Raw genomic sequence first — 27759 nt, 5'->3', positions numbered from 1 at the left:
ACGACTGAATCTAACGGTCAGAGGTCCCTTTACCTTTAGAGGTCCCAGGCCATAAGGAAGTCAGATTAGCGTCAACCAGAGCCAGGGCCTTTTCAACACTGGCCCCGGCCTGGTGGAACGCTCTGTCTCATGAGACCAGGGCCCTGCGGGATCTGATAAAATACATAATTTTAAAAAGCAGAGCCTGCTGGAAGGTGTGCAGAGGAGGGCGACCAAGGTGATCAAGGGTCTGGAAACCGAGCCATATGAGGAGTGGTTGAAGGAGCTGGGTATGTTTTGCCCGAAAAATTGGAGGCTGAGAGGAGATATGAGAGAAATCTTCAATTATCTGGAGGGCTGCCCCATGGCCTGCTTCGGAGGCTAGGACCCAATCCAATGGATTCAAGTTTCAAGAAGGGCGATTCTGAGGGAACATTAGGAAGAGCTTTTTGATGGCAAGACCCGTTTGCCAGTGGAAGGGATAAAATGGGAGGTGATACTCTGGTGCTAAACAATTGCCTCATAGAGACGCTGGGAAGCGAGATCTGAGTGTGAGAGCACTCTCTGCCTTCCGCAGTTTCCAGCAACTGGTATAATCTTCATACGTAAAGTGGGAAATAGAGACAGAGTGAATGGTTTCCCCCAGGCCAGGTACAAGACAGAAGTACTGTTTTGGGGGGACAGGAAGCGGGCGGGTGTGGAGGACTCCCTGGTCCTGAATGGGGCAACTGTGCCCCTGAAGGACCAGGTGCGCAGCCTGGGAGTCATTTTGGACTCACCGCTGTCCATGGAGGCACGGGTCAGTTCTGTGTCCAGGGCAGCTGTCTGCCAGCTCCATCTGGGACGGAGGATGAGACCCTACCTGCCCGCAGACTGTCTCTCCACAGTGGTGCATGCTCTGGTGATCTCTCGCTTGGACTACTGCAATGCGCTCTACGTGGGGCTACCTTTGAAGGTGACCCCGAAACTACAACTAATCCAGAATGTGGCAGCCAGACTGGGGACTGGGAGCGGCCGCTGGGACCACATAACGCCGGTCTTGAAAGACCTACATTGGCTCCCAATACATTTCCGAGCACAATTCAAAGTGTTGGTGCGGACCTTGAAAGCCCTAAACGGCCTCAAAGGCCCAGTAGACCTGAAGGAGAATCTCCACCCCCATTGTCCAGCCCAGACACTGAGGTCCAGTTCCAAAGCCCTTCTGGCAGTTCCCTCCCTGCGAGAAGCAGCTATCTTATCTTTAAAAGACATCTGAAGGCAGCCCTGTTTAGGGAAGTTTTTAATATCTAATCCTGTATTGTTTATAACACGCGATTGGGAGCTGCCCAGTGTGGCTGGGGAAACTCAGCCAGATGGGTGGGCAATCAATCAATCAATCAATCAATCAATCAATCAATCAATAGTAGTGAGTCTGTGGCTGATGCAGACTTTGATAAAAGGTAAAGGTAAAGGTACCCCTGCCCGTACGGGCCAGTCGTGTCCGACTCTAGGGTTGTGCGCTCATCTCACTCTAGAGGCCGGGGGCCAGTGCTGTCTGGAGACACTTCCGGGTCACGTGGCCAGTGTGACAAAGCTGCATCTGGCGAGCCAGCGCAGCACACGGAAACGCCGTTTACCTTCCCGCTGGTAAGCGGTCCCTATTTATCTACTTGCACCCGGAGGTGCTTTCGAACTGCTAGGTTGGCAGGCGCTGGGACCGAACGACGGGAGCGCACCCCGCCGCGGGGATTCGAACCGCCGACCATGCGATCGGCAAGTCCTAGGCGCTGAGGTTTTACCCACAGTGCCACCCGCGTCCAGATGCAGACCTTGAACCTGTGTTAAATCCCAGTTACGCACCTGTGCTGATATTTCCCCTCTCCCTCTTATTTCCTTCGCCCCCCAACCTCAGGGCTGCCATTGAGACGGTGGAAACGGAGGTCTCTGCCTTGGAGTCTCAGCTGGAAAAGGTGAGGAAGCGGTGATCGGCTTGCAAGGGTGCCGGGCTGTGCGGTGGGAGACTTTGCAAAGGGCTCCTTCGCTTGTCAAGAGAAGGCCTTGCTGCTGGGGAAAGGGCAAATTCTTCCCCACAAGCTGGAGCAGAAAAACTTGTTGACACGACTGTAAAAACTCAGGGCGGGGCAGGCCTTTGGGGTCACATGGGATGAAGCAACCTTAGACCTACAGTGGTGCCCCGCAAGACGAAATTAATTCGTTCCGCAAGTTTTTTCTTCTTGCGAGTTTTTCGTCTTGCGAAGCACGGTTTCCCATAGGAATGCATTGAAAATCAATCAATGCGTTCCTATGGAAACCGCCTTCAGACCAGGTCCGGGGACAGTCTGTCCCCCGACCTCTTCTGAAGGCTGGGGGGGGACAAGGGCTTTTCTTCCCACCGCCAGCCTTCAGAAGGCTGTTCTGAAGGCTGGCGGTGGGAAGAAAAGCCCTTCTCCCCACCTCCCACCCCGCAAGCTCCGGGGACAGGAGGGCTTTCCTCCCGACTGCCAGCATTTTAAAAGCCCCCGGGACAGCGGAGACTTCTTCGCTGTCCCGGGGAGATTTTAAAATGCTGGTGGGCGGCAGCGAAGCCTTTGCTGCCGCCCGCCAGCATTTTCAGATTGCCCCGGGACAGCGGAGAAGTCTCCGCTGTCCCGGGAAGGCAGGCGGGGGGAGCAAAGACTTTTGCCCCCCGCCGGCCTTCAGAAGAGGTCCAGGACCTCTTGTGAAGGCCGGCGGTGGGCGAAAGTCTTTGCTCCCGATGGCCAGCATTTAAAAGAGGTCCCGGAGGATTTCCCTATGGGCTTTCTTCTTGCGAAGCAAGCCCATAGGGAAATTCGTCTTGCGGAACGACTCAAAAACGGAAAACTCTTTCGTCTTGCGAGTTTTTCGTTTTGCGAGGCGTTCGTCTTGCGAGGCACCACTGTATCTGGGGCCCACACTGTGCAGGCCCTGGAAGGCAAAAACAACTGTCGTTTGAAATACAGTCATACCTCGGGTTGCAGATGCTTCAGGTTGCGTTTTTTCGGGCTACAGACCTGCTGAAACCCGGAAGTACCGGAACAGTACATGCGCAGAAGTGCTAAATCGCGCTTTGCGCAGAAGCGCTGAATCGCAACCCATTGCACGTTCGCAACCCGAGCGTCCACTGTAGTAATAAAATGCAACAGAGGGGAGACCGCGTAGGGGAAGAGAAATGGAAGTGGGGGCGGTGAACAGGGAATATTCTGCATTTGTTCTCATCCCTGATTTTAAAAATACAGTCATACCTCGGATCCTGAATGCCTTGCGAGTCAAATTTTTGGCTCCCGAACGCCGCAAACCCAGAAGTGAGTGTTCCAGTTTGCGAACGATCTTTGGAACCCGAATGTCCTCCTTGGGTTCCAATTGGCTGCAGGAGGTGCTTCCTACAGCCAATCGGAAGCCGCGCCTTGGTTTCCGAACGTTTTGGAAGTCAAATGGACTTCTGGAATGGATCCTGTTTGGCTTCCGAGGTACCACTGTACAGTGGACACTCGGGTTGCAAACGTGATCTGTGCGGGATGGACATTCGCAACTGGCAGCGGCGCATCTGCGCACGCGTGGTTTGCGATTCAGCACTTATGCGCAAAGCGCAATTTAGTGCTTCTGCGCATGCGCAACCGCCGAAACCCAGAAGTAACCTGTTCCGGTACTTCTGGGTTTTGGCGGGTCCTTAACCTGAAAAAACACAACCTGAAGTGTCTGTAACCCGAGGTAAAGGTAAAGGAACTCCTGACCGTTAGGTCCAGTCGTGACCGACTCTGGGGTTGCGGCGCTCATCTCGCTTTACTGGCCGAGGGAGCCGGCGTACAGCTTCCGGGTCATGTGGTCGGCAGGACTAAGCCGCTTCTGGCGAACCAGAGCAGCGCACGGAAACGCTGTTTACCTTCCCGCCGGAGTGGTACCTCTTTATCTACTTGCACTTGGAGTGCTTTCGACCTGCTAAGTTGGGAGGAGAAGGGACCGAGTAACGGGAGCCCACCCCGTCGCAGGGATTCGAACCGCTGACCTTCTGATCGGCAAGTCCTAGGCTCTGTGGTTTAACCCACAGCGCCACCTGCGTCCCTAACCCGAGGTATGACTGTGTGTGTGTGTGTACACACACACACACACACTTTTTCCCCACCCGAATTTCCATTTTTAAAGATCCTGTTTTTCCTCGGAGGAACTTGTGGTTCTCTCTCCCCTGATCCTCGTCTTCTTCACAACAACCTTGTAAGGTGGGCATAGGCTGTGAGAATCTGTGGGGAGAATCTGTGGTTGTTCAGGCACAGGCGGACTCCAGCCTGCAACTCAGTCGGCCTCTGGCTTTGCAGACTGATGGGATTCCTGTGGCGTCATGAATGCCGTCGGATCCCAACCTCTTAAATACAAGCGTGCTGTGTTTAAACACGAGGGATCCTAGAATTCGAGAGCTGGATCTGGTCCATCCTCCTCCAGTGCAGAAAGAGGACGGCTTTGCAGCATCCTTATTTATTCACAAGCCCTGCCAAGTCCCACTGGACTCGATTTCCTTGCCTACTCAGTGTGGTGTATTATTATTTATTGAATTTTGCACTGCCTTTCACCCAGGACCAAAGGGCGGTTTGCAATGTAGCGGTTAGAGTGTTGGGCCGGGACCTTGGGAGACCTGGGTTCAAATCTCCACGCAGCCATGACCCTTAACTGCCTCTCCCGGCCTACCTCGCAAGGTTGTTGTGCGGAATAATTTGGGAGATGGGCCAAGTAGCTGCCATCTTGAGCTCTTTGGTGGGGTTGCAACGAATAAACAAAATATCATCATTGCTTATTCACGGCTGTGTAAAGCTTGTGGCTTGTATACGAACCGCATCGTAAGAACAGAAATTCGGTAGCGACAGGGTCCGGTCTTATGGGACAGGGAACTCCTGGGCAAAGAGATGTGCTATTATGGGATGTCTGAAGCCACTGGGGGCTGTCGATTCGTACGGACCATGAGCAATGGGGTCTGTTCCACCTGGCCTTTGGTTTGGACTCAGTCTGACCCTTATGTTTCCCTCCCCTTACGGTCTTGATTTATCGGCTACTTTTAAAACGAGGCTGCGTTTTAAATTGCATTTTAACCTGTATTTTAAATTGGTTTTTTTTCTTTTCCCCCTATTGGATTTTTACTGTGATTTTATTGGTGTTAGCCCCCCTGAGCCCGGGGCGGGCGGGGTAAAAAATATTATTATTATTATTATTATTATTATTATTATTTGCAGTACAAATGAGCTGTGAGGGAGGGAAAGCTGAGATTTCCACATGGGGAGGGGCGTTTGTCTGCCTTCCCGGGCAGCGGGCTGTTGTTGGCTAGCACCCCTTCCCGTCTTTCGCGTCGCCTGACCTCCCTGTTCCTTGCCCCCTCTCTCCTACCCACCCACCCAGCTCCTCAAACTCTGTACCACGATGCTGGATTCGGGGCGGCAATACTGCGCCCACAGCAAGAATTTCGTCTCCGGGGTCCAGGAGCTGTCTCAGAATTCCCCGGGGGACACCATGATGAGCGTAAGTTTTCTGTGTGTGTGTGGGGGAAACGGGCGGTCGTGCCTGGAGGAAAGGCGGAGGAGGAGGGAAGAGGAAAGGTGTGCGAGCCCAGATACCAAGGTGGAGGGGCATTTCGTTTGAATGTGGGGTGGGAAAGTGGAAAGGTTGCTTTTGTTGCCTGAGCTAGCCTGCCCGGCGTTTGCCGAGCCACTGGGCTTGAAAGACGGGTTTTGCCGAGGCCTGGGGGGGTCACGAGAGGAGCTGTGATTTTTGGGCACACCTTTTTTCGGGGGGGGGGCATTGGCTTAGTGGTGAGGTGACCGGGTGCAGGTAAACATCGTTAATCACCTAATTGCGCCATTTTATTTGAGGTCTGGGAGTGGGGCAGGGCAACAGGGTGACCTGGAGCCGGTTTTCCACCCCTTAGAACCTGTTTTCACAGCCGGGGGCTTAGCTGTGCCAAGGCAGTGCCTCTGAGCACGCGCAGAGTGCCCTTCGCTGGCGAGTGCCTGGGGCCTAGGGAAGCCCCATCTCTCAGGTTCCACCTGACGCGGCGTTTCTTATTTATTTCTTTTACTCTGTAAATTTTACACGCCGCTTGAGTGTTTTTTAAAACAGCAACAAACCCCCAAAGCGATTTATGTGAGATTGAAACAAGAGAACTATCAAAATAGAATAGAATTTTATTATTACAATCACAGACCAATTCCAGGTCACTTACGATATCAGGAAAATCATAAAACACAACAGGAATACATTGAATTGCAATTGGGTATAACAGAGACAATTCAGATATAGCGGCAGTTAAAAAATATATATTAAACCTTGATCGCTCAAATATAACCTAAAATTATCATTTAAAACCTTAATCATTTTGGTAGTACAGCTTGTTCCCTAAGTTTTATGGCAGTCGCACAGAATTTGGCGTGATCTCTACCAGGAGTTTTAGACACTGAAGTTCGGACCCATTTGGGGATTTTTGTGTAACAGGAACTATCAAAATAAAAATAATAAAGAATTAAAAAATTGTCCAGTAGCACCTCAGAGACCAATTAAGTTTGTTCTGGGTGCTTTCGTGTGCATGCACACTTCTTCAGAAAGCTTATACCAGAACAAACTTAGCTGGTCTCTAAGGTGCTACTGGACAATTTTTTATTTTTTATTATTTTTATTTCGACTGCGTCAGAACCAGCACGGCTACCTACCTGAAATTAGTACTATCAGTAGAAGCCTTTTAAAAAAAGTTTTTTTAAAATGTCCGCATAAAACTTTAAAATCGGTGCTGAACTAAAAAGAGATGGAAACTGTTTTGTTGCCACCTACTGTATTTTTCGCTCTATAGGACGCACCCAACCATAGGACGCCCCTTGTTTTAGAGGGGGAGAACCAGAAAAAAAATTCTCCCCCTCTCTGCTCAGCGCCCCTTCAGCAAAGGGGCAGGAGAAACAGGGCCCCTTCCATTTCTCCTCCCGCTTTGCTGAAGGGGCGCTGCGCAGAGAGCGGGAGAATTTTTTTTCTTCTTCTCCCCTTCTAAAACAAGGTGCATTCGGTGCGTTCAAGGTGTGTTCAGTCGCCTTCAGTGAAGGCAACCTGAAGCCTTCGGAGGGTCGGGGGATTTCCCACTGGGCTCCGGAGGCTTCGGGTTCCTTTTGACCTGCTCTTTGGGGCTGGCGGGCGGAAGCGCTGCTTTCCGCCACTGCCAGCCTCAAAGACCAGGTCGGGGAGCAGTGCAAAGGCTTGTGGGGACTCAAAGATCCCTGAAGCCTTCGGAGCGCAGCCCGAGTTTCCGCTGCGCTCCGCAGGCTTTGGGTTCCTTTTGTTGAAGCCAGGAGAACTCGCGCTGCGCTCCGCAGGCTTCAGGCGGCTATCCCTGAAGCCTGGAGAAGGAGAGGGGTTGCTGCGCACCGACCCTTCTCGCTCTCCAGGCTTCAGCGAAAACAACGCAAAGCCTCCGGAGCGCGGAGGGAGTGCTCCCATTGCGCTTTGGAGGCTTCGTGTTGCTATCGCTGAAGCCAAGGAGCCTGCATTCGCTCCATAGGACGCACACACATTTCCTCTTCATTTTTGGAGGGGGAAAAGTGCGTCCTATAGAGTGAAAAATACGGTATGTAGCTAGCAGCAACTCTCTAAGATTTCAAGTCTTTTTGCCAGCCCTACCCGGATGTGCTGTTGGGGATTGAACCCGAAACCTTCTGCATTCCAGGCATGTGTCCTACCGCAGAGCAACAGCCTGAAAGAGGAACATAGGAAACAGGCTGTGTGCGACACCATGCACTTAAAGCGCATGACTCCCCCCCCCCCCGAGAGCAACCTGGGAACTGTAGTACTCCCCTTCGCGGAACTATAACTCCCAGCACCCGCAGCAAACTGCAGTTCCCAGGTTTCCTTTTTTGGGGGGGGAGTTGTAATAATAATAATAATAATAATAATAATAATAATAATAATAATAATAAAAATTTATACCCCGCCCATCTGGCAAGGCTTCTCACAGGGAGGGAACCGCCAGAAGGCCCTCGGCGCTGGACCTCAGTGTCCGGGCTGAATGATGGGGGTGGAGATGCTCCTTCAGGTCTACTGGACCAAGGCCGTTTATGGCTTTCAAGGTCAGCACCAACACTTTGAATTGTGCTCAGAAACTTACTGGGAGCCAATTCAGATCTCTCAGGACCGGTGTTATGTGGTCCAGGCAGCCACTCCTAGTCCCCAGTCTAGCTGCCGCATTCTGCATTAATTGCAGTTTCCGAGTCACCTTCAGAGGTAGCCCCACGTAGAGCACATTGCAGTAGTCCAAGCGGGAGATAACTAGAGTCTGCACCACTCTGGCAAGATAGTCTGCGGGCAGGGAAGGTCTCATCCTGCGTACCAGATGGAGCTGGTAGACAGCCACCCTGGACATAGAATTGACCTGCGCCTCCATGGACAGCTGTGAGTCGAAAATGACTCCCAGGCTGCGTACCTGGTCCTTCAGGGGCACAGTTACCCCATTCAGGACCAGGGAGTCCCCCACACCCGCCCGCCCCCTGTTTCCCCAAAACAGTACTTCAGGCTTGTCAGGATTCAACCTCAATTTGTTAGCCGCCATCCATCCTCCAGCCGCCTCCAGACACTCACACAGGACCTTCACCACCTTCACTGGTTCCGATTTAAAAGAGAGGTAGAGCTGGGTATCATCCGCATATTGATGAACACCCAGTCCAAACCCCCTGATAATCTCTCCCAGCGGCTTCATATAGATGTTGAAAAGCATGGGGGAGAGGACAGAACCCTGAGGCACCCCACAAGTGAGAGCCCAGGGGTCTGAACACTCATCCCGGTGAGCGTTGAATGTATGGCGTGTGCAGGAAGCTACACTGACGCACACCGCCGCTGCGTGTTTTTGCCGCATGTGTGTTGGGGGGGTGTTTAGGTGACCGCACATCGCTTTCCCGCCACTTTGTCATGAGTAGCCGGACCGAAAGGGCTTTTGCATTAGATGTGGTGGTTTCAAGTCAAACAGCAGCACTTCCACTTCCCTCTGAGCAAACCGAGGGCTGTTTGTGGCGGGCAAAACGGGAAATGCTTAAACCTGGGGGTGCGGAGGGGGGGCGTTCAGGTCAGCCTCTAAATTTGGAGCCTGCTTGGATATTTCTGCAGCCCACTACAAGCTCTGAAAAAGAATTACGGGGGAAAACAATGAGATCTAGAAACTTGGTTTTTTTAAAAAAATTGGGGCTAGCGGAGAAGGCGTTGCAGATTCCAGCCTGCAACGGGCCTTCCGTCTCTGCTCTGATCCCCAGATCGTAAGCAGGGGTACCGGGAGATCCCAAACTCTTTGCCCTCTCCCAAACGCCTCTCTTCCTTGCTTGATTTGCTCCCGCGTCGCAGGAGGGGTTGGGCTGGATGACCTTTGGAGGGCCCTCCCTTCCAACCCTGCGGTTCCCCTTGTTTTCCAGGAGTGCCTTGAGAAGTTTTCCGAGAGCTTGAAGAAGATGATTGACGGCCACGAGGTGAGCGGCGTCACCCGTCTTTCCGTCGCCCTCCTCCTGCGCCTTCCTCTTTCCCAAAGGGTGCTCAGCCACTCTGTCACCCTCCAAATGTGGGTGGGGAGAGGGTGAGAACCTAGGAAGGAGTCGAGACCACCGGTCCATCTAGCCTGCACTGGCTCGCAGCAGCTCTCGGTGAAGGGAGATTCCCAACCTGGCTGGCCATAGCAGGGGTCGGACCCGGGACTTTTCCATGCGCAAAGGAGGCAGAGATCCGTAAGCTCTGGTCCTAACCCAGTAGAGGAAGCTGCCTTATGCTGATCTGATAGCTCAATAGTCCCTACACGGACTGGCAGCAGCCCTGCTTGGAGGTGAACTCCGGCCCTATTATTTTCCTGCCTTTCTTTGTCGTAGGAGCTGCTGGATACGACGCAACAGTCCCTCAAACATCAGCTGCAGAGTCTGTTGAAAGAGTATGTATTGTGATTGGGGCGCCCGCTCCGAAGGGTCGGTTTTTTGTGGGGCGGGGGTACCAGAAGGAAGGCAGCTACCGGTTGACCAGGTGGGGGCAGTTTTGCGTTTCAAAGGGGGAGGGTGTCGAACCTTTCTTGTATGCCCCGTGCTGTGTTTGGTCTTTGAGGGTGGATTCAATAGCCGCTCCCACATCCTGTGGCGGTGAGTCCCACAGATCACATGTACACCTCGAGCGTGTAAGGTTCTTTTTTTGCAGCTGCTGTTGCTGCAAACACCCAGCTAACACTTTCCGGAGCCCTTCACCATGAAAGAGAAAATTGCAAGCCATAATAATAATAATAATAATAATAATAATAATAATAATAATTTATTTATACCCCAGCCACCCTGGGCGGCTTCCAACGAAAATATTAAAATACTGTAATGCATCAAACATTAAAAGCTTCCCTAAACAGGGCTCCCTTCAGGTTTCTTCTAAAAGTCTGGTAGTTGTTCTCTTTGACATCTGGTGGGAGGGCGTTCCACAGGGAGGGTGCCACCACCAAGAAGGCCCTCTGCCTGGTTCCCAGTAATGCATGTAAAGCATGGGTAGGCAAACTAAGGCCCGGGGCCCGGATCCGGCCCAATCGCCTTCTCAATCCGGCCTGCGGACGGTCCAGGAATCAGCATGTTTTTACATGAGTAGAATGTGTCCTTTTATTTAAAATGCACCTCTGGGTTATTTGTGGGGCATAGGAATTTAATCTTTTTTTCCCCAAAATACAGTCCGGCCCCCCACAAGGACTGAGGGACAGTGGACTGGCCCTCTGCTGAAAAAGTTTGCTGACCCCAGATGTAAAGCTTTAGATTTTGTGGGCAGTTGTGGTTTTAGCAGCTGTCAGCGCCAGATTTTACTGGTGTTAGCCACCCTGAACCCGGCTCTGGCCGGAGAGGGCAAGGTATAAATAAAATTTATTATTAATAAAATTTATTATTAGTATTATTATTAGGCCAGGAGTTCCTGAGAGGTGAAACCTTTCAGCTAATTGTCCCATAGATTTTAGTAAACATTTTTGGTAGATTGGCATACATTTATTACGTACAGTGCGAAAGAGGAGTGTGGGGCCTCTGCTACGGGGCTTATTATTTTATTTTATTTTATTTTATTTTATTTTATTTTATTTATTTTATTATTTGTACTTCACCCATCTAACTGGGTTACCGCAGCCACTCTGGGTAGCTACAAAAGTTGAGGGGTATGACCTCTGATGTAATCCAACCGTGTGGAATTGTAGAGCTGGGATGGGGCCTCCAAAGCTCATCCATCCCAACCCCCTCACGTCTCCAGAAAGGGTGGGGTTTTCCCCCAATCCAATATGTCTCCTTGCCGTTTTGCGATATGACGGCAACGTCGGCGACGTGTGTTTCAGGGACATGAAGCAGTTCAAGGAGACCCGGAAGGAATTCGAACGCGGCAGCGAAAGCCTCGCCAGCGCACTGCACCACAACGCTGAGGTGCCACGGCGGCGCCACCATGAGGCTGAGGAGGCCGTGGTCGCCCTGAAAGCCGCCCGAACCACCTTCCGCGCCCGAGCCCTCGACTACGTGCTGCAGGTGGGCCGCTGGCGGGCAGCTCGGACTCCTGGGTCCTTTCCAAAGTTGTCAACCGTCCCTTATTTGGCGGGACAGTCCCTTATCCCAGCGCCGTGTCCCGCTGCTGTCCCTTATTGATGATGTCCCTTAAATTTCCCGGGTTTCAAAGGAAGCAGCTCCTCTCCCTCCCTCCCTGCCGGCCAGGGAGGAGGGAGGCTCCAAATGTGTTGCTTGGCTGCGTTGCTCACCCAATAAGAAGTCTAAGAACGACTGGGGGGGTGGAACTTGCGTGCCTTGTGCCAATCAAATCGGCCGCGTTGCCTGGGGACTCGCCTTTGCTCAGCGCTTCCCAGCGGAGAGGTGACGGTGGTTTTCCTTGCTGCGTCCCCTTTGCCGGGTTGCTGCGCTGTGGGAACCACCGCTTGAGGCTTCGTTTGGCTGCTGATTGACTAAAATCCCTTATTTTGGCTGCTGATCCCTTATTTTTGAGGCTGCTGGGCCCTTATTTTCAAATCTGTAAATTGACAGCTATGGTCCTATGGCTCTGGGGGAGAGCGTCAGGACCCAGCGGATTCCCCCTCCTGTCTGATTTGGCCTGGGTCTTGGAGGGCCTTTCCCAATGCAAGGAGGGCGTTCCCTTCGGGTCAACCTCCTTGGGGTGGCATTTGGGGGCGGAGCCAGGGGAAGTGGGCGGGGCAAAGGGGCGGGGCTCCCCTTTTTTGGTTATTTATTTATTTTTGTTGATACAGCAAGAAGAGAAGAAGAAAGAGAAAACAGAAATACCAAATGACGCACAGGAATAACCACAGACACATCATTTTCTTAACCAACAATAAAACATAAATTGCTCTTAACACTAAATTCCCCGCCTCCCGTCTATTCGACATTTCGATTTCGTATCGCTTATTGCCAATACACACTTTTGTCATAATTAAAGTTTGCTGGGTGAGCCTAGGCTTCAGTCGCCTGCCCTGTCACCCTCTCGGCCTGCCCTGCAGGGCGGCTGTGCGGAGAAAAGGCAGGCCGGAAAAAATCACGTGTGTCACCTGGAGGTCCTTGTAGGAAAGGCAAGAGTAGACGTGCGAGAAATTTTTAAAAAGGATAAAATGAAAGTTGGGAGAGGGTCTCTGGGCGAACCCCACGCTTGGGAGCAGAGGACGAAGGACCGAAGCGACGGAACGGGCTTCTGTGTCTTTCTTTTTTTTAATTTAAATATAAATATTAAATTTTATTTAACATAATTATTACAAAATACATACAAATGCATACCTATTTTTTCAGATAAGCACACACATATAAAAAGAAGAACAAAAAAGAGAAAAGGGGAAAAGAAAAAAGAAAAAATAAGAAGAAAAATTGCAAAAAGAAAAATGGCAAAAAGAATTCTTCTCTGTCTTTCAGATCAACGTGATCCAGTCGAAGAAGAAGTTTGAGATCCTGAAGTTTGTGAGTAGCCAGTGTTGGCCAGCCAGAAGTTTTAGACTACAGCTCCCATCAGCCCCAGCCAGCTATGGACCAAGGGGTTAAATCCTGGTTCTTTGGCTGTGCACCTGTAATGTGTGGGTAGCTGGCAGGTGCAATGGAAAAACTGGGTCGCTCACCCTCAATTCAACCTCAGCCTGTTTTCAGGCTTAAGTCTGAAGCACATGCAGAAATGAGGGTACCTCTGAGCATACCCAGAGTTCCCCCTGCCCCACGATAACCAGTTATAGCCATCTCCCACTTGTCTAGGCTTTCCTAGTCAAAAACGGCGGCTTCTAGGCAACCCTGGACCCCCGAACCTTTTTCTTTTAAAATCATAGCTAATTATTATTATTATTATTATTATTATTATTATTATTATTATTACCCCGCCCATCTGGCTGGGTTTCCACTCTGGGCGGCTTCCAACAGAACACTAAAATACAATAACCTATTAAACACTAAAAGCTTCCCTAAACAGGGCTGCCTTCAGATGTCTTCTAAAAGTTTGGTGCTTTGCCAACAGACCAGCTCCAACCCCAAACCATTTTCTACGCCTGCTGATTATGCCAAAAACTATTTAGGAATCTGTGCCCGAGTTTGCTTTCTTCCTCTTCCCTCCCTGTACCCCTTTCCTTGCGTGTCGTGCTTTTCTTTGTTGAAGATTATAAGCCTGCCTTCGGGGCTGTCTCATTTTAACCGGCCGTATAGCACGTCGCTCTTTTCGGCCAAAGAGCCGGGTGCGAACGCTGGTAACTTCAGCAGCTGCTTCCTGTTTTTCCAGATGTTGACGTTCATGGAGGCTCAGTCGTTCTACCTGGAGCAGGGGTTCCAGACGGCGAAGCGGCTGGAGCAGTATCGCAAGGACCTGGCAGCTCAGGTGAGCGCCCGGAGGAGTCCCGGGAGGGTGCTGGGTTCGAAGGAAGCGGTGGGGAGATGGGCGGGCAGGAAAGAGATAACATTCTCCTTCCTCTTCCATAACACTGGAACTCAAAGACAAACTGACAAAGCTGAGCATTGGAAGATTTAGGACAGATACCCAGTTAGACTGCGGAACTCCCTGCCACTGGATGGGTTGTAAAAGAGGATTGGATAAATTCACGGAGGAGGAGAGGGAGCTATTGATGTTTACCAGCCGCAGTGCCTATGCTCTGTCGCCACTGTCAGAAGCAGGAAAAGCTTCTGGATGTGGTTTGCTGGAAACCGCAGGACAGGGGAATCGCTCTTGAGTTCGAATCCTGATTGCTGGGCTAGATGGGCCGCTGGCCTGATTCAGCAGACTTCTCGCTATGATTTTCTCCTGTTTGCCTCCTGGAAACTGCTGGAGAGGGAGAGGGAGGAAGCTGACTTGGGCGGTGGGAGGCTGGGGAACCAGCCCTGTCAGCAAAGAAGAATCGGATCAAAACAGGATGCAGGAATTCAGATTCCATGCCGGCTGCCGAAATGCGGCAACCTCTGAGCTCTGCTTCTGAATTTTCGAGGTAGGCAGCTTGTTCGATAGGAGATTCTTTGCAGAGTGCCTGTGATCGCAAGACCGGCGAGAGGGAAAGCTTGGAGGCGGGTGGAAACGATTTGGATGTTGGAAAGAAAATGCTGGAACTGGGGGTTTCTGATTCTGCGTTCTCCAAGCCCATAATGAGGACTAGGACCCTGACATGGCCGGCGGTGCAGCTGTAAGGGTCAGTGGCAAGTGACTCCCACAGGTGTGGTGTGGATTATTTCAGGTGTTGCTCCCCTAGTGCGGGAAGCCCTCCGGAAGGCTGTTACAGCCTTGGCCGATGTGATAGCCTCCCGATGTTGGACTACAAGTCCCATGCTCCAGCGCAGCCCAAACATATGGAGCATACCAGGTTGGCAAAGGCTGCTCTGAGCCAGCGTTCTTCAACCTTGGGTTGCTGTTGGGCTGCAGCTCCCATCATCCAGGGCGATCGGCTGAGCTGACTCAGGATGATGGGATTTGTAGTACATGTGGAGATCGGCGAACCGTCAATCATTTATAATGAAATGATTTTAGAATGTTTTATCATTTTACTGTTGTTAGCCGCTCTGAGCCCGGCTTCGGCTGGGGAGGGCGGGATATAAATAAAATTTATTATTATTATTATTATTATTGACTCCCATCATCCTTTCAGCCTTCCATGCGCCTCCCTTAAACTCCTTTCAAATCTGTTTCCCCCCTAGTTATGGTTATTCTGAGTTCAAATCTCGCTCCACCGTCTTCCTGGCGGAAGCGACATGCAGGGTGACCCCAGATCTGTTGTTTTGGCTGGAATGGGCCTCCCTCCCCAGTCCGGTGTGCTGGAAGGGGGGTGGGAATGCCGGGCAAACTTTTGTGTGAGAAAGGGACCCAGGCGTCCGGCCTCATTTCCCCTCCCTCTCTTTCTCCAGCTCGATCAGTTGGTCCTGGAGTCGGCCCGAGAGAAGCGAGACATGGAGCAGAGGCACACCGTGATCAAGCAAAAGGTTTGAGCACTGTGTGTGTGTGTGTGCCTCAGTTTTGCCTTACGGAAGCCGCCCAGTTAGGGGAGGCGGAGCTTCTGCTTGGAGAAGTTCTATGGGGCGGGGCTTGGGACAGGTGGGAGGAGTCTTGGAGTGCGGGGCGGGGTTCCGAAATGCAGTCGGCTGGGCTTGGCAGGGGAGCGCCTGAGACTTGGAGTGTGGGTGGAGCTTGTGGGCGAAGGGGTGGAGTTTGTGGCAGTGGGCGGAACAGCACAGGGTGGGGCTTGTGGGTGGGAGGAGTCTAGGAGCAAGGGGCGGGGCTTGGGCAAAATCAGAAGAATAGAACCGTAGCAATAGGTTAACAGGGACGCGGGTGGCGCTGTGGGTTAAACCACAGAGCCTAGGGCTTGCTGATCAGAAGGTCGGCGGTTCGAATCCTCGTGACGGGGTGAGCTTCCATTGTTTGGTCCCAGATCCTGCCCACATAGCAGTTCGAAAGCATGCCAGTGCAAGTAGATAAAGAGGTACTGCTCCAGTGGGAAGGTAAATGGCGTTTCCGTGTGCTGCTCTGGTTCGCCAGAAGCGGCTTAGTCATGCTGGCCACATGACGCCGGCTCCCTCGGCCAGTAAAGCGAGATGAGCGCCGCAACCCCAGAGTCGGCCACGACTGGACCTAATGGTCAGGGGTCTCTTTACCATTACCTTTAATAGGTTAACACTCGCATTGACTTTCGGAGCATGTGGCTGGGCTTTGTCTTTGGGCATCTTTTCTTTAATTAGGTGGGTCTGCCCGCCTCCCATTCTTCCCCAGGACCTGTCCCAGGAAGACGTTGTTCCCGAGGTCCGTACGGAGCCCGGAGGGGTGGTGATGGAAGGCTACCTCTACAAAAGGGCCAGCAACGCCTTCAAGACCTGGAGCAGGTGAGCAAGGCTCCCCGTCTTCTACACGCACCTTGCGGCGCTCCTGTCTGCCACCCTCTCTAGAAGGACGGGTGAGGTTTGAGGACACTGTTTATTGAAGTTATCTCCAACCTCAATAAACGTTTGGGGATGCACAGAGGAAACACAGTTTACAGTACGTTTCCGAGCACAATTCAAAGTGTTGGTGCTGACCTTGAAAGCCCTAAACGGCCTCAAAGGCCCAGTAGACCTGTATGCCTCCAAGGGCCTTCTGGTGGTTCCCTTGCTGTGAGAAGCCAAGTTACAGGGAACCAGGCAGAGGGCCTTCTCGGCGGTAGCACCCGCCCTGTGGAACGCCCTCCCACCAGATGTCAAAGAGATAAGTAACTATCGGACGTTTAGACGACATCTGAAGGCAGCCCTGTTTAGGGAAGTTTTTAATGACTGGTGTTTTATTGTATTTTTAATCTTTGTTGGAAGCCGCCCAGAGTGGCTGGGAAAACCACCACCACGCCACCACCAAGAAGGCCCTCTGCCTGGTTCCCCGTGACAACACTTCCCTAAGGGAGGGAACCGCCAGAAGGCCCTCGGAGCTGGACCTCAGTGTCCGGGCTGAACGATGGAGGTGGAGACGCTCCTTCAGGTCTACTGGGCCTTTGAGGCCGTTTAGGGCTTTCTAGGTCAGCACCAACACTTTGAATTGTGCTCAGAAATGTCCTGGGAGCCAATTTAGGTTTTTCAAGACCGGTGTTATGTGGTCTTGGCAGCCACTCCCAGTTCCCAGTCTAGCTGCCGCATTCTGGATTAGTTGTAGTTTCCGGGTCACCTTCAAAGGTAGCCCCACGTAGAGCGCATTGCAGTAGTCCAAGTGGGAGATAACCAGAGCATGCACCACTCTGGTGAGACAGTCTGTGGGCAGGGAGGGTCTCATCCTGGGCACCAGATGGAGCTGGTAAACAGCTGCCCTGGACACAGAACTGACCTGCGCCTCCATGGACAGCGGTGAGTCCAGAATGACTCCCAGGCTGTGCACCTGGTCCTTCAGGGGCACAGTTACCCCATTCAGGACCAGGGAATCCTCCACACCTGCCCGCCTCCTGTCCCGCAAAAAAAGTACTTCTGTCTTGTCAGGATTCAACCTCAATCTGTTAGCCGCCATCCATCCTCCAACCGCCTCCAGACACTCACACGGGACCTTCACCGCCTTCACTGGTTTGCGTTGCACTCTGTTGTTGCTGCTTGCAGGGTCTGCTAGGCCTCTGGCTGGTCACAGTGAGAACAGAATGCTGGGCATGATCCACCTGCAAGGCTTTCCTTACATTCCTCATGAGCAGGTTGCAGCCTGAGTTGCCAACTGCTCTGGTTACTCACGTTCCGGCGCCATCCCTTCCCTCCCCCGCTAACCCAGTGGCCTGTGGCCAAACTGGATTTGCAGATCTTCACAGCCCTCCAAGCCATAACCAGCCCCCCAGCAACATGACTGTCTGTGGTGTAATCGATACACGTTATCTGAGTGCAGGATCAGCACCTATTGGCTAGTGCCCGAGGCGTATAATCTGCCCCCTCCTTCCAATACCTGGAGCAGTTTTTGCAGCCTCTCATTATTCTGAAAGTATTTGCAAGGGTCAGGACATACCTGTGCTTTTAGGTTTTGGAAAGAAAAGCACAGGTTACCGTCTGTCCGTCCCCCGCTGAGCGAGACTTACCCCCGATTCAAGAACATCTTGTTTTCCTTGAAAATATTGCTGCCGAATCTTTATTGCTCTAAGCCACCGTTGTTTTCCTTAGAAGTGAAATTGACTAGACCTCGGAGGTCCAGTCAGTTTCTTCTGAGTAAAGGTAGCACGTTTCTCCCTTGTGTCCTGAGTTCGAGTGTCTTCAAAGCCCACGACACCTTTGGTAAAGACTGTTCTCCAACTGGAGCACTCGCAGGCCAGTGCTTCCCAGTTGTCGGCGTTTATACTATTTTTTTTTAGATTTGCCTTAGACAGTCTTTAAACATCTTTTGTTGGCATTACACTCTCCATGTTTAAGTTCAGTTGTTGGTGCGTTTTCAGGGGTCCCCAAACTAAGGCCCGCGGGCCGGATAAGGGCCGAGGGACTCGTTTATTTGGCCCGCGGCGACCCCCGCCGCCCACTCTTACCGGCACTGTGCGGCTGCCCACTTCCGGGTCGGAGGATAACCAGAAATAGCTTGTGCGCATGCGCAAGCGTTATTTCCGGTGCACATCCAGGTCAGATGAGGCCTGTGCACATGCGCACAAGCTACAGTGGTACCTCGGGTTACATACGTTTCAGGTTACAGACTCCGCTAACCCAGAAAGAGTACCTCAGGTTAAGAACTTTGCTTCAGGATGAGAACAGAAATCGTGCAGCGGTGGCGCAGCGGCAGCAGGAGGCCTCATTAGCTAAAGTGGTGCTTCAGGTTAAGAACAGTTTCAGGTTAAGAACGGACCTCTGGAACGAATTAAGTACTTAACCCGAGGTACCACTGTATTTCCGGTGCTCCTCCGACCCGGAAGTGCGCCGGAAATATCATGCGTGCACGCATATGGGCACGCGCTCCCCTGCCCTCTGGCCCGCTGTGCAATTGGCGCTGGGGACACCGGCCCGAGGCGTGTTAAGTTTGCTGACCCCTGGTTTAGGTTCTGTCAAAGATGGAGGGAACACCCTCTCTTAAAGCCGTAGTCCAGAACATCTGTAGGGCTGCCTTGTGCTCACGCATTCGCTTTTTGTGCATTTCATTATGTATATTTTTTTAATTGCAGGCGCTGGTTTTCCATCCAGAGCAACCAGCTGGTGTATCAGAAGAAGGCCAAGGTGAGGAATAGGAAGTGGATTTATTTGTGAGCCTTTGAGATCCGTGTGAATATTTGGGGGTGGGGTGGGAGGAAGGGGCAAAAACTTCGGTGCAGGCAAAGGGCATAAGGTTTGCAAGATTCCAACTGCCTCCTTTTTTCCTAATTTCCTAATTCTTCCCTGGCCTCCTCGCTGGCCCAAGTAGGACCAATTCAGCCAGCTAGCCCTGGGGATTATCTAATGCTTATTTCCTCTAAATTGATTTTTGAATTTTATTGTTTTTCATGTTTTTATACTGTATTTTATTCTGCTTTTTGGGACACGGGTGGCGCTGTGGGTAAAACCTCAGCGCCTAGGACTTGCCGATCGCATGGTCGGTGGTTCGAATCCTCGCGGCGGGGTGCGCTCCCGTCGTTCGTTCCCAGCACCTGCCAACCTAGCAGTTCGAAAGCACCTCCGGGTGCAAGTAGATAAATAGGGACCGCTTACCAGCGGGAAGGTAAACGGCGTTCTGTGTGCTGCGCTGGCTCGCCAGATGCAGCTTTGTCACACTGGCCACGTGACCCGGAAGTGTCTCCAGACAGCGCTGGCTCCCGGCCTCTAGAGTAAGATGGGCGCACAACCCTAGAGTCTGGCAAGACTGGCCCGTACGGGCAGGGGTACCTTTACCTTTACCTTTACCTATTCTGCTTTTATAATTAAGTGTTTAAAATTTGTTGTTAGCCGCCCTGAGCCCGGTTTTTGAACCGGGAAGGGCGGGGTATAAATAAATTATTATTATTATTATTATTATTATTATTATTATTATTATTATTATTATTAATTTGTTGAAATCATGGCTGATGAGCTGCTGGAGCTCTTTGGTATGCAAAGCGGTTGCCTTGGCTCCAAAAAGATATCGTAGACGGGGGAAGAGATTCAGTAAAGGGCTGCCGAAAAGATCATGAGTGACGGGGGGGGAGCACAACTCCCCTAGGAAGAAAAGCTTGCAGCGTTTTGGACTTTTTAGTTTAGAGAAAAGGCAGGTTAAGAGGCAGCACACTTGAAGTTGGCAAGAGGTGAACAGAGAAAAGCCTTTCTTCCTCTCTCAAACACAAGAATTCAGGGACACTCCATAAAGTTGGATGTTGGAAGATTTAGGACAGATAAATAAAATATTTGCACAGTGCTTAGTTAAGCTACGGAACCCCCTGCCACTTGGATGGCTTTAAAAGTGTATTAGAGTATCAGTCTAAACATGAAAGAGGTAGAGAAGTCAGCTAGGAAGTCAAAGGCCCAGGGATAGTCCAGGAATATGGATTTCCCTCCCTCTGTCCCCATGCAAACCCCTCTTCTTCTTCTTTTAATTTTATTGATTTGTTTGCAACAAAAAGTAAGACAACAAAAGAATTTAAAATAGAAAGCGCCACAGCCTGGAAGGACAAAAGCGCAAAGACAACAGCACAGTTCCAAAGGGATTGTACATGATTACCGTATTTTTCGCTCTGTAAGACGCACCAGACCACAAGACGCACCTCGTTTTTGGAGGAGGAAAACAAGAAAAAAAATATTCTGAATCTCAGAAGCCAGAACAGCAAGAGGGATCGCTGCGCAGCGAAAGCAGCAATCCCTCTTGCTGTTCTGGCTTCTGGGATAGCTGCACAGCCTGCATTCGCTCCATAAGACGCACACACACATTTCCCCTTACTTTTTAGGAGGGAAAAGGTGAGTCTTATAGAGCAAAAAATACGGTAGCTCATACAAAGGTTCCCTTTGCAAATATTTCTAAAAATAAAAGCATTCTCCATCTGTGAGTTCCGTTATTGTTGAGAATAGGGGTTCTGTGTAGTCTTAAATGTGGCCGTTTACTGGCCCCGTGCCTTGACGTTTGTATAAGAAATAAAATTATGCTGTACGTAAGGAAAAAACGGTCATTTGAGCTCTGCCCTTTGAATACTTTCAGTATTGCTTCATGCTTTCAGTTTATGAGATTCATTTTCAAGAAGGGTCGTTGATTGCTGGCGATCCAAATCATTAAGATTAAAGGCTTCTCAGGAATTGGCAGTGCAGCCCTGAGATGAAAAATCAGTTCTTGGCTTGCCAACCCTGCTTTCTGCAAATCTCAATTGCACTCAAACTACTGAAAGAATTGGCCTGTCCCCCACCCCTTCACGTTGCTTTGTTGAATGAAGAATTAGGAGCCTAATGAGACAGAGAGAGAAAGAAAGAAAGAAGGATTAGGAGCCTAAACAGGTTTGGCAGACTTATCTGCTAATCCACCAGGGTGTGTGGGTGTAAGATGAATTCTATCTGTCGGGTGGAGGAGAGTTCAGATGGGTTAATATCGGGGATGAGAGCGGGGCATGGATGGGAAGAATGATGGTGGCATCTGAAGAGGCAGAGGCAGGGGGCTGTTTGTGCCAGGGCCAAATCCTGTCGTTTTCCTTCCCGAACCCAGGATGTCCTGACAGTGGTTGTGGAGGACCTGCGCCTGTGCACCGTCAAGCCTTGCCCGGACCACGAACGCCGTTTCTGCTTCGAGGTGGTTTCCCCCACTAAGTGAGTTTTCTCTTCCCTGTTAGGCCCTCAAATATGTGTGTGTATTTGCACGCACACACACAGACACAACCTCGCCAGGGGTGGGGGTGTCTGCTCCCCCAGGTATCACGGAATAACCCCACCACTTGGCCTTCCATCATACATGTCATCTCTTTCATCAGTACCACACCGACTCGCATTTATTCGTGCAAGGTTCAATGTCCTTCCATCGAACCTGCTGAGCCACAGATTTTCCAAGGGTTTGTTCTCTCCGCTATGCGTGTGTGACAGGAAAACTGTTGAATCTCTTCCACATATAATGTTCAACTGTCCCCTACATAGCATAGCCAGGACTAAATTCCTGGGTCCTGCTTTACTGCGCTTGGTTGGCAGGCCTGTTGAGTTACATGCCGCACTGCTTTTGCAGGATACAGATCCTTCTGTAACTCTGCAGGTGGCGAGATTCCTGAATGCGGTTATCTCACACACAAAAACTACCAAAAAACAACAAAAACATCAAAACTAATCGGACTGTTATGATGAGAGTGCATGTCGGATCGCGTCTTCAGTTTTTCTTTTTCTGTGAACCGTCCCCTGGAGCTCTCCTGGCCCCAAGCTGTCATTTGGCTCTGCTCAATGACCCACCCTTGCATCGTGGTGTTCACCTTCTGTTGTCGGACATATCGGTCTTTAGGTCTCTGTGTTTTTATGTTTGTATATACTTTATGGGCTAATAGCCGTAAATAAATAAATCTAAATCTAAGCACACACACAGACACACACAGCAGCTAGACTGATGACTGGGAGTGGCTGCCGGGACCAAATAACACTGGTCTTGAAAGACCTTCATTGGCTCCCAGGACATTTCTGAGCACAATTCAAAGTGTTGGTGCTGAACTTGAAAGCCCTAAATGGCCTCAAAGGCTCAGGAGACCTGAAGGAGCGTCTCCACCCCCATCGTTCTGCCCGGACACTGAGGTCCAGCTCCAAGGGCCTTCTGGCAGTTCCCTTTCTACAAGAAGCAAAGCTACAGGGAACCAGGCAGAGGGCCTTCTTATTACTTATATAACACCCACTCTGGGCGGCTTCCAACAGAATACAGTGGTACCTCAGGTTACATACGCTTCAGGTTACAGACTCCGCTAACCCAGAAATAGTGCTTCAGGTTAAGAACTTTGCTTCAGGATGAGAACAGAAATCTTGCTCCGGCAGCGCGGCGGCAGCAGGAGGCCCCATTAGCTAAAGTAGTGCTTCAGGTTAAGAACAGTTTCAGGTTAAGAACGGACCTCCGGAACGAATTAAGTACTTAACCCAAGGTACCACTGTATTAAAAACACCAAAAATTGAAAGCTTCCCTAAACTGGCCTGCCTTCAGATGTCTTCTAACAAGTCAGGTAGTTGTTTATTTCCTTGACATCTGGTGGGAGGGCGTTCCACAGGGCGGGCGCCACCACCGAGAAGGCCCTCTGCCTGGTTCCCTGCAACCTCTCTTCTTGCAGGGAGGGAACCGCCAGAAGGACCTCGGAGCTGGACCTCAGTGTCCGGGTAGAACGATGGGGGTGGAGACGCTCCTTCAGGAATACTGGGCCTTTGAGGCCGTTTAGGGCTTTCAAGGTCAGCACCAACACTTTGAATTGTGCTCGGAAAGAGGGATACAGTGGTACCTCGGGTTACAGACGCTTCAGGTTACAGACTCCGCTAACCCAGAAATAGTGCTTCAGGTTAAGAACTTTGCTTCAGGATGAGAACAGAAATCATGCTCCGGCGGCATGGCAGCAGCAGGAGGCCCCATTAGCTAAAGTGGTGCTTCAGGTTAAGAACAGTTTCAGGTTAAGAATGGACCTCCGGAACAAATTAAGTACTTAACCCGAGGTACGTACCACCGTATTCTAATATTCTGTTGGAATATTATGCTTCAGGTTAAGAACTTTGCTTCAGGATAAGAACAGAAATCGGGCTCCGGCAGCGCGTCGGCAGCAGGAGGCCCCATTAGCTAAAGTGGTACCTCAGGTGAAGAACTTCTTAAGTTCTTCACCTGAGGTACCACTTCTTAAGTTCTTAACCTGAGGTACCACTGTACTGGCAAGCTGGCAGGTGTGCAGAAAAGGGCAACCCAGACTATGAAGTGGGTCTGGAAACCAAGCGTTGGAAGAGTTTAGCCTGGAGAAGAGGGAGCTGAGAGGCAGCCATCTTCAAATAAGAAAACAAAAATGGAGAAAGCCTGTTTTCCGCTGCTCCAGAAGGCAGGATCTGAACCCGTGGATTCAAATAACAAGGGAGGAGATGCTGACTAAAGATTACCACGAATTTTCTGACGGTAAGAGCCATTGGGCGGTGGAACGGACTCCCTCAGAATGGACTCTCCTTCCTTGGAGGTTTTTCAGCGGAGGTTCGGATGACCACCGACTGCATCTCGGGGGGTTGGGCTAGATGGCCTTTGGAGGTCCCTTCCAGCTCTGCAGTTCTGCCATTCCATGTTCTCCCTCTTTGACCCTTTGCTGTCCTTCCGCTTTCCCTGGCAGGAGCTGTTTCCTCCAGGCGGATTCGGAGAGGCACCAGCAAGCCTGGGTGTGCGCCGTTCAAAACAGCATCGCGTCTGCTTACAACGAGGAACATCTGGAAACCCGGGGGCAGGTAAGGGGTTGCCGAACACCAGGAGCGTTAGCAAATCCACAGTATTCCGGTCCCAAACCGTCACCCGAAGCAGAAGACACCCACCGCTTTTTGCTTATTTTTGCTGTACGCAGGGCTGCCCTTGAGACTGACCCAGAAACTCCAGCGGGTGCAGAATGCCACAGCGAGACTCCTTACGGGGTCCTTGCCACAGGATCACATTCATCCAGTGCTTCACCAACTGCACTGGCTCCCAGTGGAGTACAGGATCAGGTTTAAGGTGCTGGTTTTAACCTTTAAAGCCCTATACAGCCTAGGACCCTCGTACCTACGAAACCGCCTCTCCTGGTATGTCCCACGGAGGACCTTACGGTCTTCAAATAAAAACATCTTGGAGGTCCCAGGCCACAGGGAGGTTAGGCTGGCCTCAATCAGAACCAGGGCTTTTGGCTGTGGCCCCGATCTGGTGGAACGTTCTGTCCCAAGTGACTAGAGACTAGGAATATTGGTGTGTTGAATATAAATGTGATGAAGGCAGCATATAGAAGTGTGCTTAAAATATGCCGCAGTACAGAACCTTTGTGCAGAGTCTTGCCATACACAGGAAAGGATTTTTTAAAAATATCTCTATATGTCTTCCAATAACCAAGTTACAGTTTTATATGTTTGCTGTTCCAGTGGAAGATAATCAAGTTCCATTTTCCCATTTGCCAGACTGACCTTCTCTTACCCTTATTTGAGGGTTTATTGATAGATGCCATTTCCCATTTCCCAGACTCTGGTGAGCTGGGAATGTATGGATGATGGGAGATGTTTTTTCCATGCGCTCTGGCACTCATCACGGCGCTCCATGTGCCAGAAGCGGTTTAGTCCTGCTGGCCACATGACCCGGAAAGCTGTCTGCGGACAAATGCCGGCTCCCTCAGCCTGAAAAGCGCGATAACCTCCCAGGGGTCCTTTACCTTTTTTAAACTTCTCTCATTTTTGCAGATTTCTATTTTGTCACTGTTTTTCACTAAGGTTATAATTTATTGACCTGCCTCCGGTGCTGTGCCTTTAAAATACCCAAATATTGTTGCAGGTGGCTCTCTGGGGAGGTGCTGACCAAGGAGATATATATATATTTTAAAAATCCTGTTTACATTGCACAACTCTTCTTATCGTACTGGCACTCCACCCCTTCGAAACTTTCTTGTGCCCTGCAGTTCCCAAGGCTTACACAGTCATAGCCTTCCCAGCCTGTACTGAGGACTAGCCACTTGGTTTCTTTGTCGCTGCCATTTCAAAACGAGGATTGAGATTCTTGCTCCCTAATGCTAATTTCTGAACTTGGAAAGGGGGGGAAATACATGCAAGCCTTTTTCGTTCCACTCCTCTGTAGCTCCTGGAGCGGACGGCATCTCTTTCTGCTGCCAAACTGCAGTCCCCCTCCAGCCGGAAGCTGCGGGCCGGGGTGGACAAGCAAGTCATAGACCAGGTGCAGAGACTGGAGGGCAACGCCCAGTGTTGCGACTGCCGTGAGCCGGCGCCCGAGTGGGCAAGCATCAACCTGGGCATCACGCTTTGCATAGAGTGTTCCGGCATCCACAGGTGAGCTGGCAAACTGCGCTTAGGACGTGGCGGATGGAGCGGATTCCAGTTCCTGGTTTTCTCTGCTGCTCCCTTTCCTGTTCTAAGAGGCGGGGCTTGAGGGAGGTGGGAGGAGCCTTGGAGAAAGGGGAGGGGCTTTGAAATACCGTATTGGCCCGAATATAAGCCGCACCTTTAAAATCGGAAGGGGGAAAAGAAAAAAAGAAAAAATATCCAAATATTGTTGTGGTTTAGTCGTTTAGTCATGTCCGCCCCTTCGTGACCCCCTGGACCAGAGCACGCCAGGCACTCCTGTCTTCCACTGCCTCCCGCAGTTTGGTCAAACTCATGCTGGTAGCTTCGAGAACACTGTCCCACCATCTCGTCCTCCGTCTTCCCCTTCTCCTTGTGCCCTCCATCTTTCCCAGCATCAGGGTCTTTTCCAGGGAGTCTTCTCTTCTCATGAGGTGGCCAAAGTATTGGCGCCTCAGCTTCAGGATCTGTCCTTCCAGTCAGCACTCAGGGCTGATTTCCTTCAGAATGGAGAGGTTTGATCTTCTTGCTGTCCATGGACTCTCCAGAGTCTCCTCCAGCACCAAAATTCAAAAGCATCCATTCTTCGGCGATCAGCCTTCTTTGTGGTCCATCTCTCACTTCCATACATCACTACTGGGAAAACCAGAGCTTGAACTATACGGACCTTTGTCTGCAAGGTGATGTCTCTGCTTTTTGAGATGCTGTCTAGATTTGTCATTGCTTTCCTCCCAAGAAGCAGGCGTCTTTCAATTTCGTGACTGCTGTCACCATCTGCAGTGATCATGGAGCCCAAGAAAGTAAAACCTCTCACTGCCTCCATTTCTTCAAGCCGATTCATTCCTTGCTGCTTCTGGCTGCATACTGGGTAGAAGGGGGGGGGGGACTGCGCTGCGTTGCCAGCGGCCTTCCCCCTTCCTCGCTTCCTCCCTTCTTGGCCTTGGGGGAGAAGATGGGGCACTTCGCCGCACTCCTGGCTGCATCCCATAAAGTCGTGAATATAAGTCGGAATTTGGGGGGAGAAATGCGGCTTATATTCAGGTCAATACGGTATATCTTAGTAAGTTAGTGGCTGAAGTGTTGGGGCTGAGATTGTGGGAGGAGCCTGTGGAGGAAAGGGGCGGGGCTTGCACACCAGGACCTGGGAAAGGGGTGGGGCTTGTGACAAAATGGGGAGGTGTTTGCCATAGATGGGAGGAGCCAGGGAAGAGAGGGTGGGGCTTGGGTACAATGCAAGAGAGGGATTGCCATTTCTCCCACCCCACCTTGAAGGTTTCCTCCTCTGTTAGGAACATAAACAGAGCCTGGTGGATCAGGCCCAGAGGCATCCTGCTCTCACAGTGGCCGACCAGATGATTATTATGGGAAACCTGCAACCAGGATCTGAGCCCAAGAGCCCTTTCCCACCTCTGTGGATTCCAGAAACTGGGATTCAGAAAATATTTCTGAGCCCAGCCACAGTGGCAAATGGCATTCGATAGCCCTCCACGGATTTGTCTCATCCTCTTTTAAAGCCCTCCAGGTTGTTGCCTGCCTCCTGTGGCAGGGAGTTCCGCAGTTTAACTGTGCCCTGCATGGAGCAGGAGTGCTCCTTGCCTGATCTCTCCCTCCCTGTCTCCAAATTAGGAGTCTCGGTGTCCATTTCTCCAAAGTGCGGTCGCTGACACTCGACTCCTGGGAACCTGAGCTAGTCAAGGTAAATGCGGGGGCCTAATGGCGGGGGGGGCCCTCTGAACTCCTCATTGGTTGGGAATGATGACAGTGGCGTAACAAGGTCAGGTGGTACCCGGTCCCCAGTGGTTGGGAATGATGGCAGTGGCGTAACAAGGTCAGGTGGTACCCGGTCCCCAGTGGTTGGGAATGATGACAGTGGCGTAACAAGGTCAGGTGGTACCCGGTCCCCAGTGGTTGGGAATGATGACAGTGGCGTAACAAGGTCAGGTGGTACCCGGTCCCCAGTGGT

General features: G+C 51.2%; 1 protein-coding gene across 1 annotated transcript in view; it reads left to right on the top strand.

Moving 5' to 3' along the window:
* The window catches only part of ACAP1 (ArfGAP with coiled-coil, ankyrin repeat and PH domains 1), a 48882-nt gene that overhangs the window by 6202 nt on the left and 14921 nt on the right, over positions 1-27759 (top strand). Inside the window, exons 2-15 of the mRNA XM_053360621.1 lie at positions 1871-1928; positions 5359-5478; positions 9390-9443; positions 9834-9892; positions 11303-11486; positions 12867-12911; positions 13711-13806; positions 15315-15389; positions 16177-16286; positions 19034-19085; positions 21502-21602; positions 24104-24215; positions 25576-25784; positions 27423-27492. Coding sequence (XP_053216596.1) covers positions 1871-1928; positions 5359-5478; positions 9390-9443; positions 9834-9892; positions 11303-11486; positions 12867-12911; positions 13711-13806; positions 15315-15389; positions 16177-16286; positions 19034-19085; positions 21502-21602; positions 24104-24215; positions 25576-25784; positions 27423-27492 — 1345 coding nt within the window. The remainder of the gene's footprint in view (positions 1-1870; positions 1929-5358; positions 5479-9389; positions 9444-9833; positions 9893-11302; positions 11487-12866; positions 12912-13710; positions 13807-15314; positions 15390-16176; positions 16287-19033; positions 19086-21501; positions 21603-24103; positions 24216-25575; positions 25785-27422; positions 27493-27759) is intronic.

This window comes from Podarcis raffonei, chromosome 13, assembly GCF_027172205.1.
Source record: "Podarcis raffonei isolate rPodRaf1 chromosome 13, rPodRaf1.pri, whole genome shotgun sequence".
NCBI lineage: Eukaryota > Metazoa > Chordata > Lepidosauria > Squamata > Lacertidae > Podarcis > Podarcis raffonei.
Note: the sequence above shows the minus strand (reverse complement) of the source record. Positions and strands in the feature narration are given on the sequence as shown.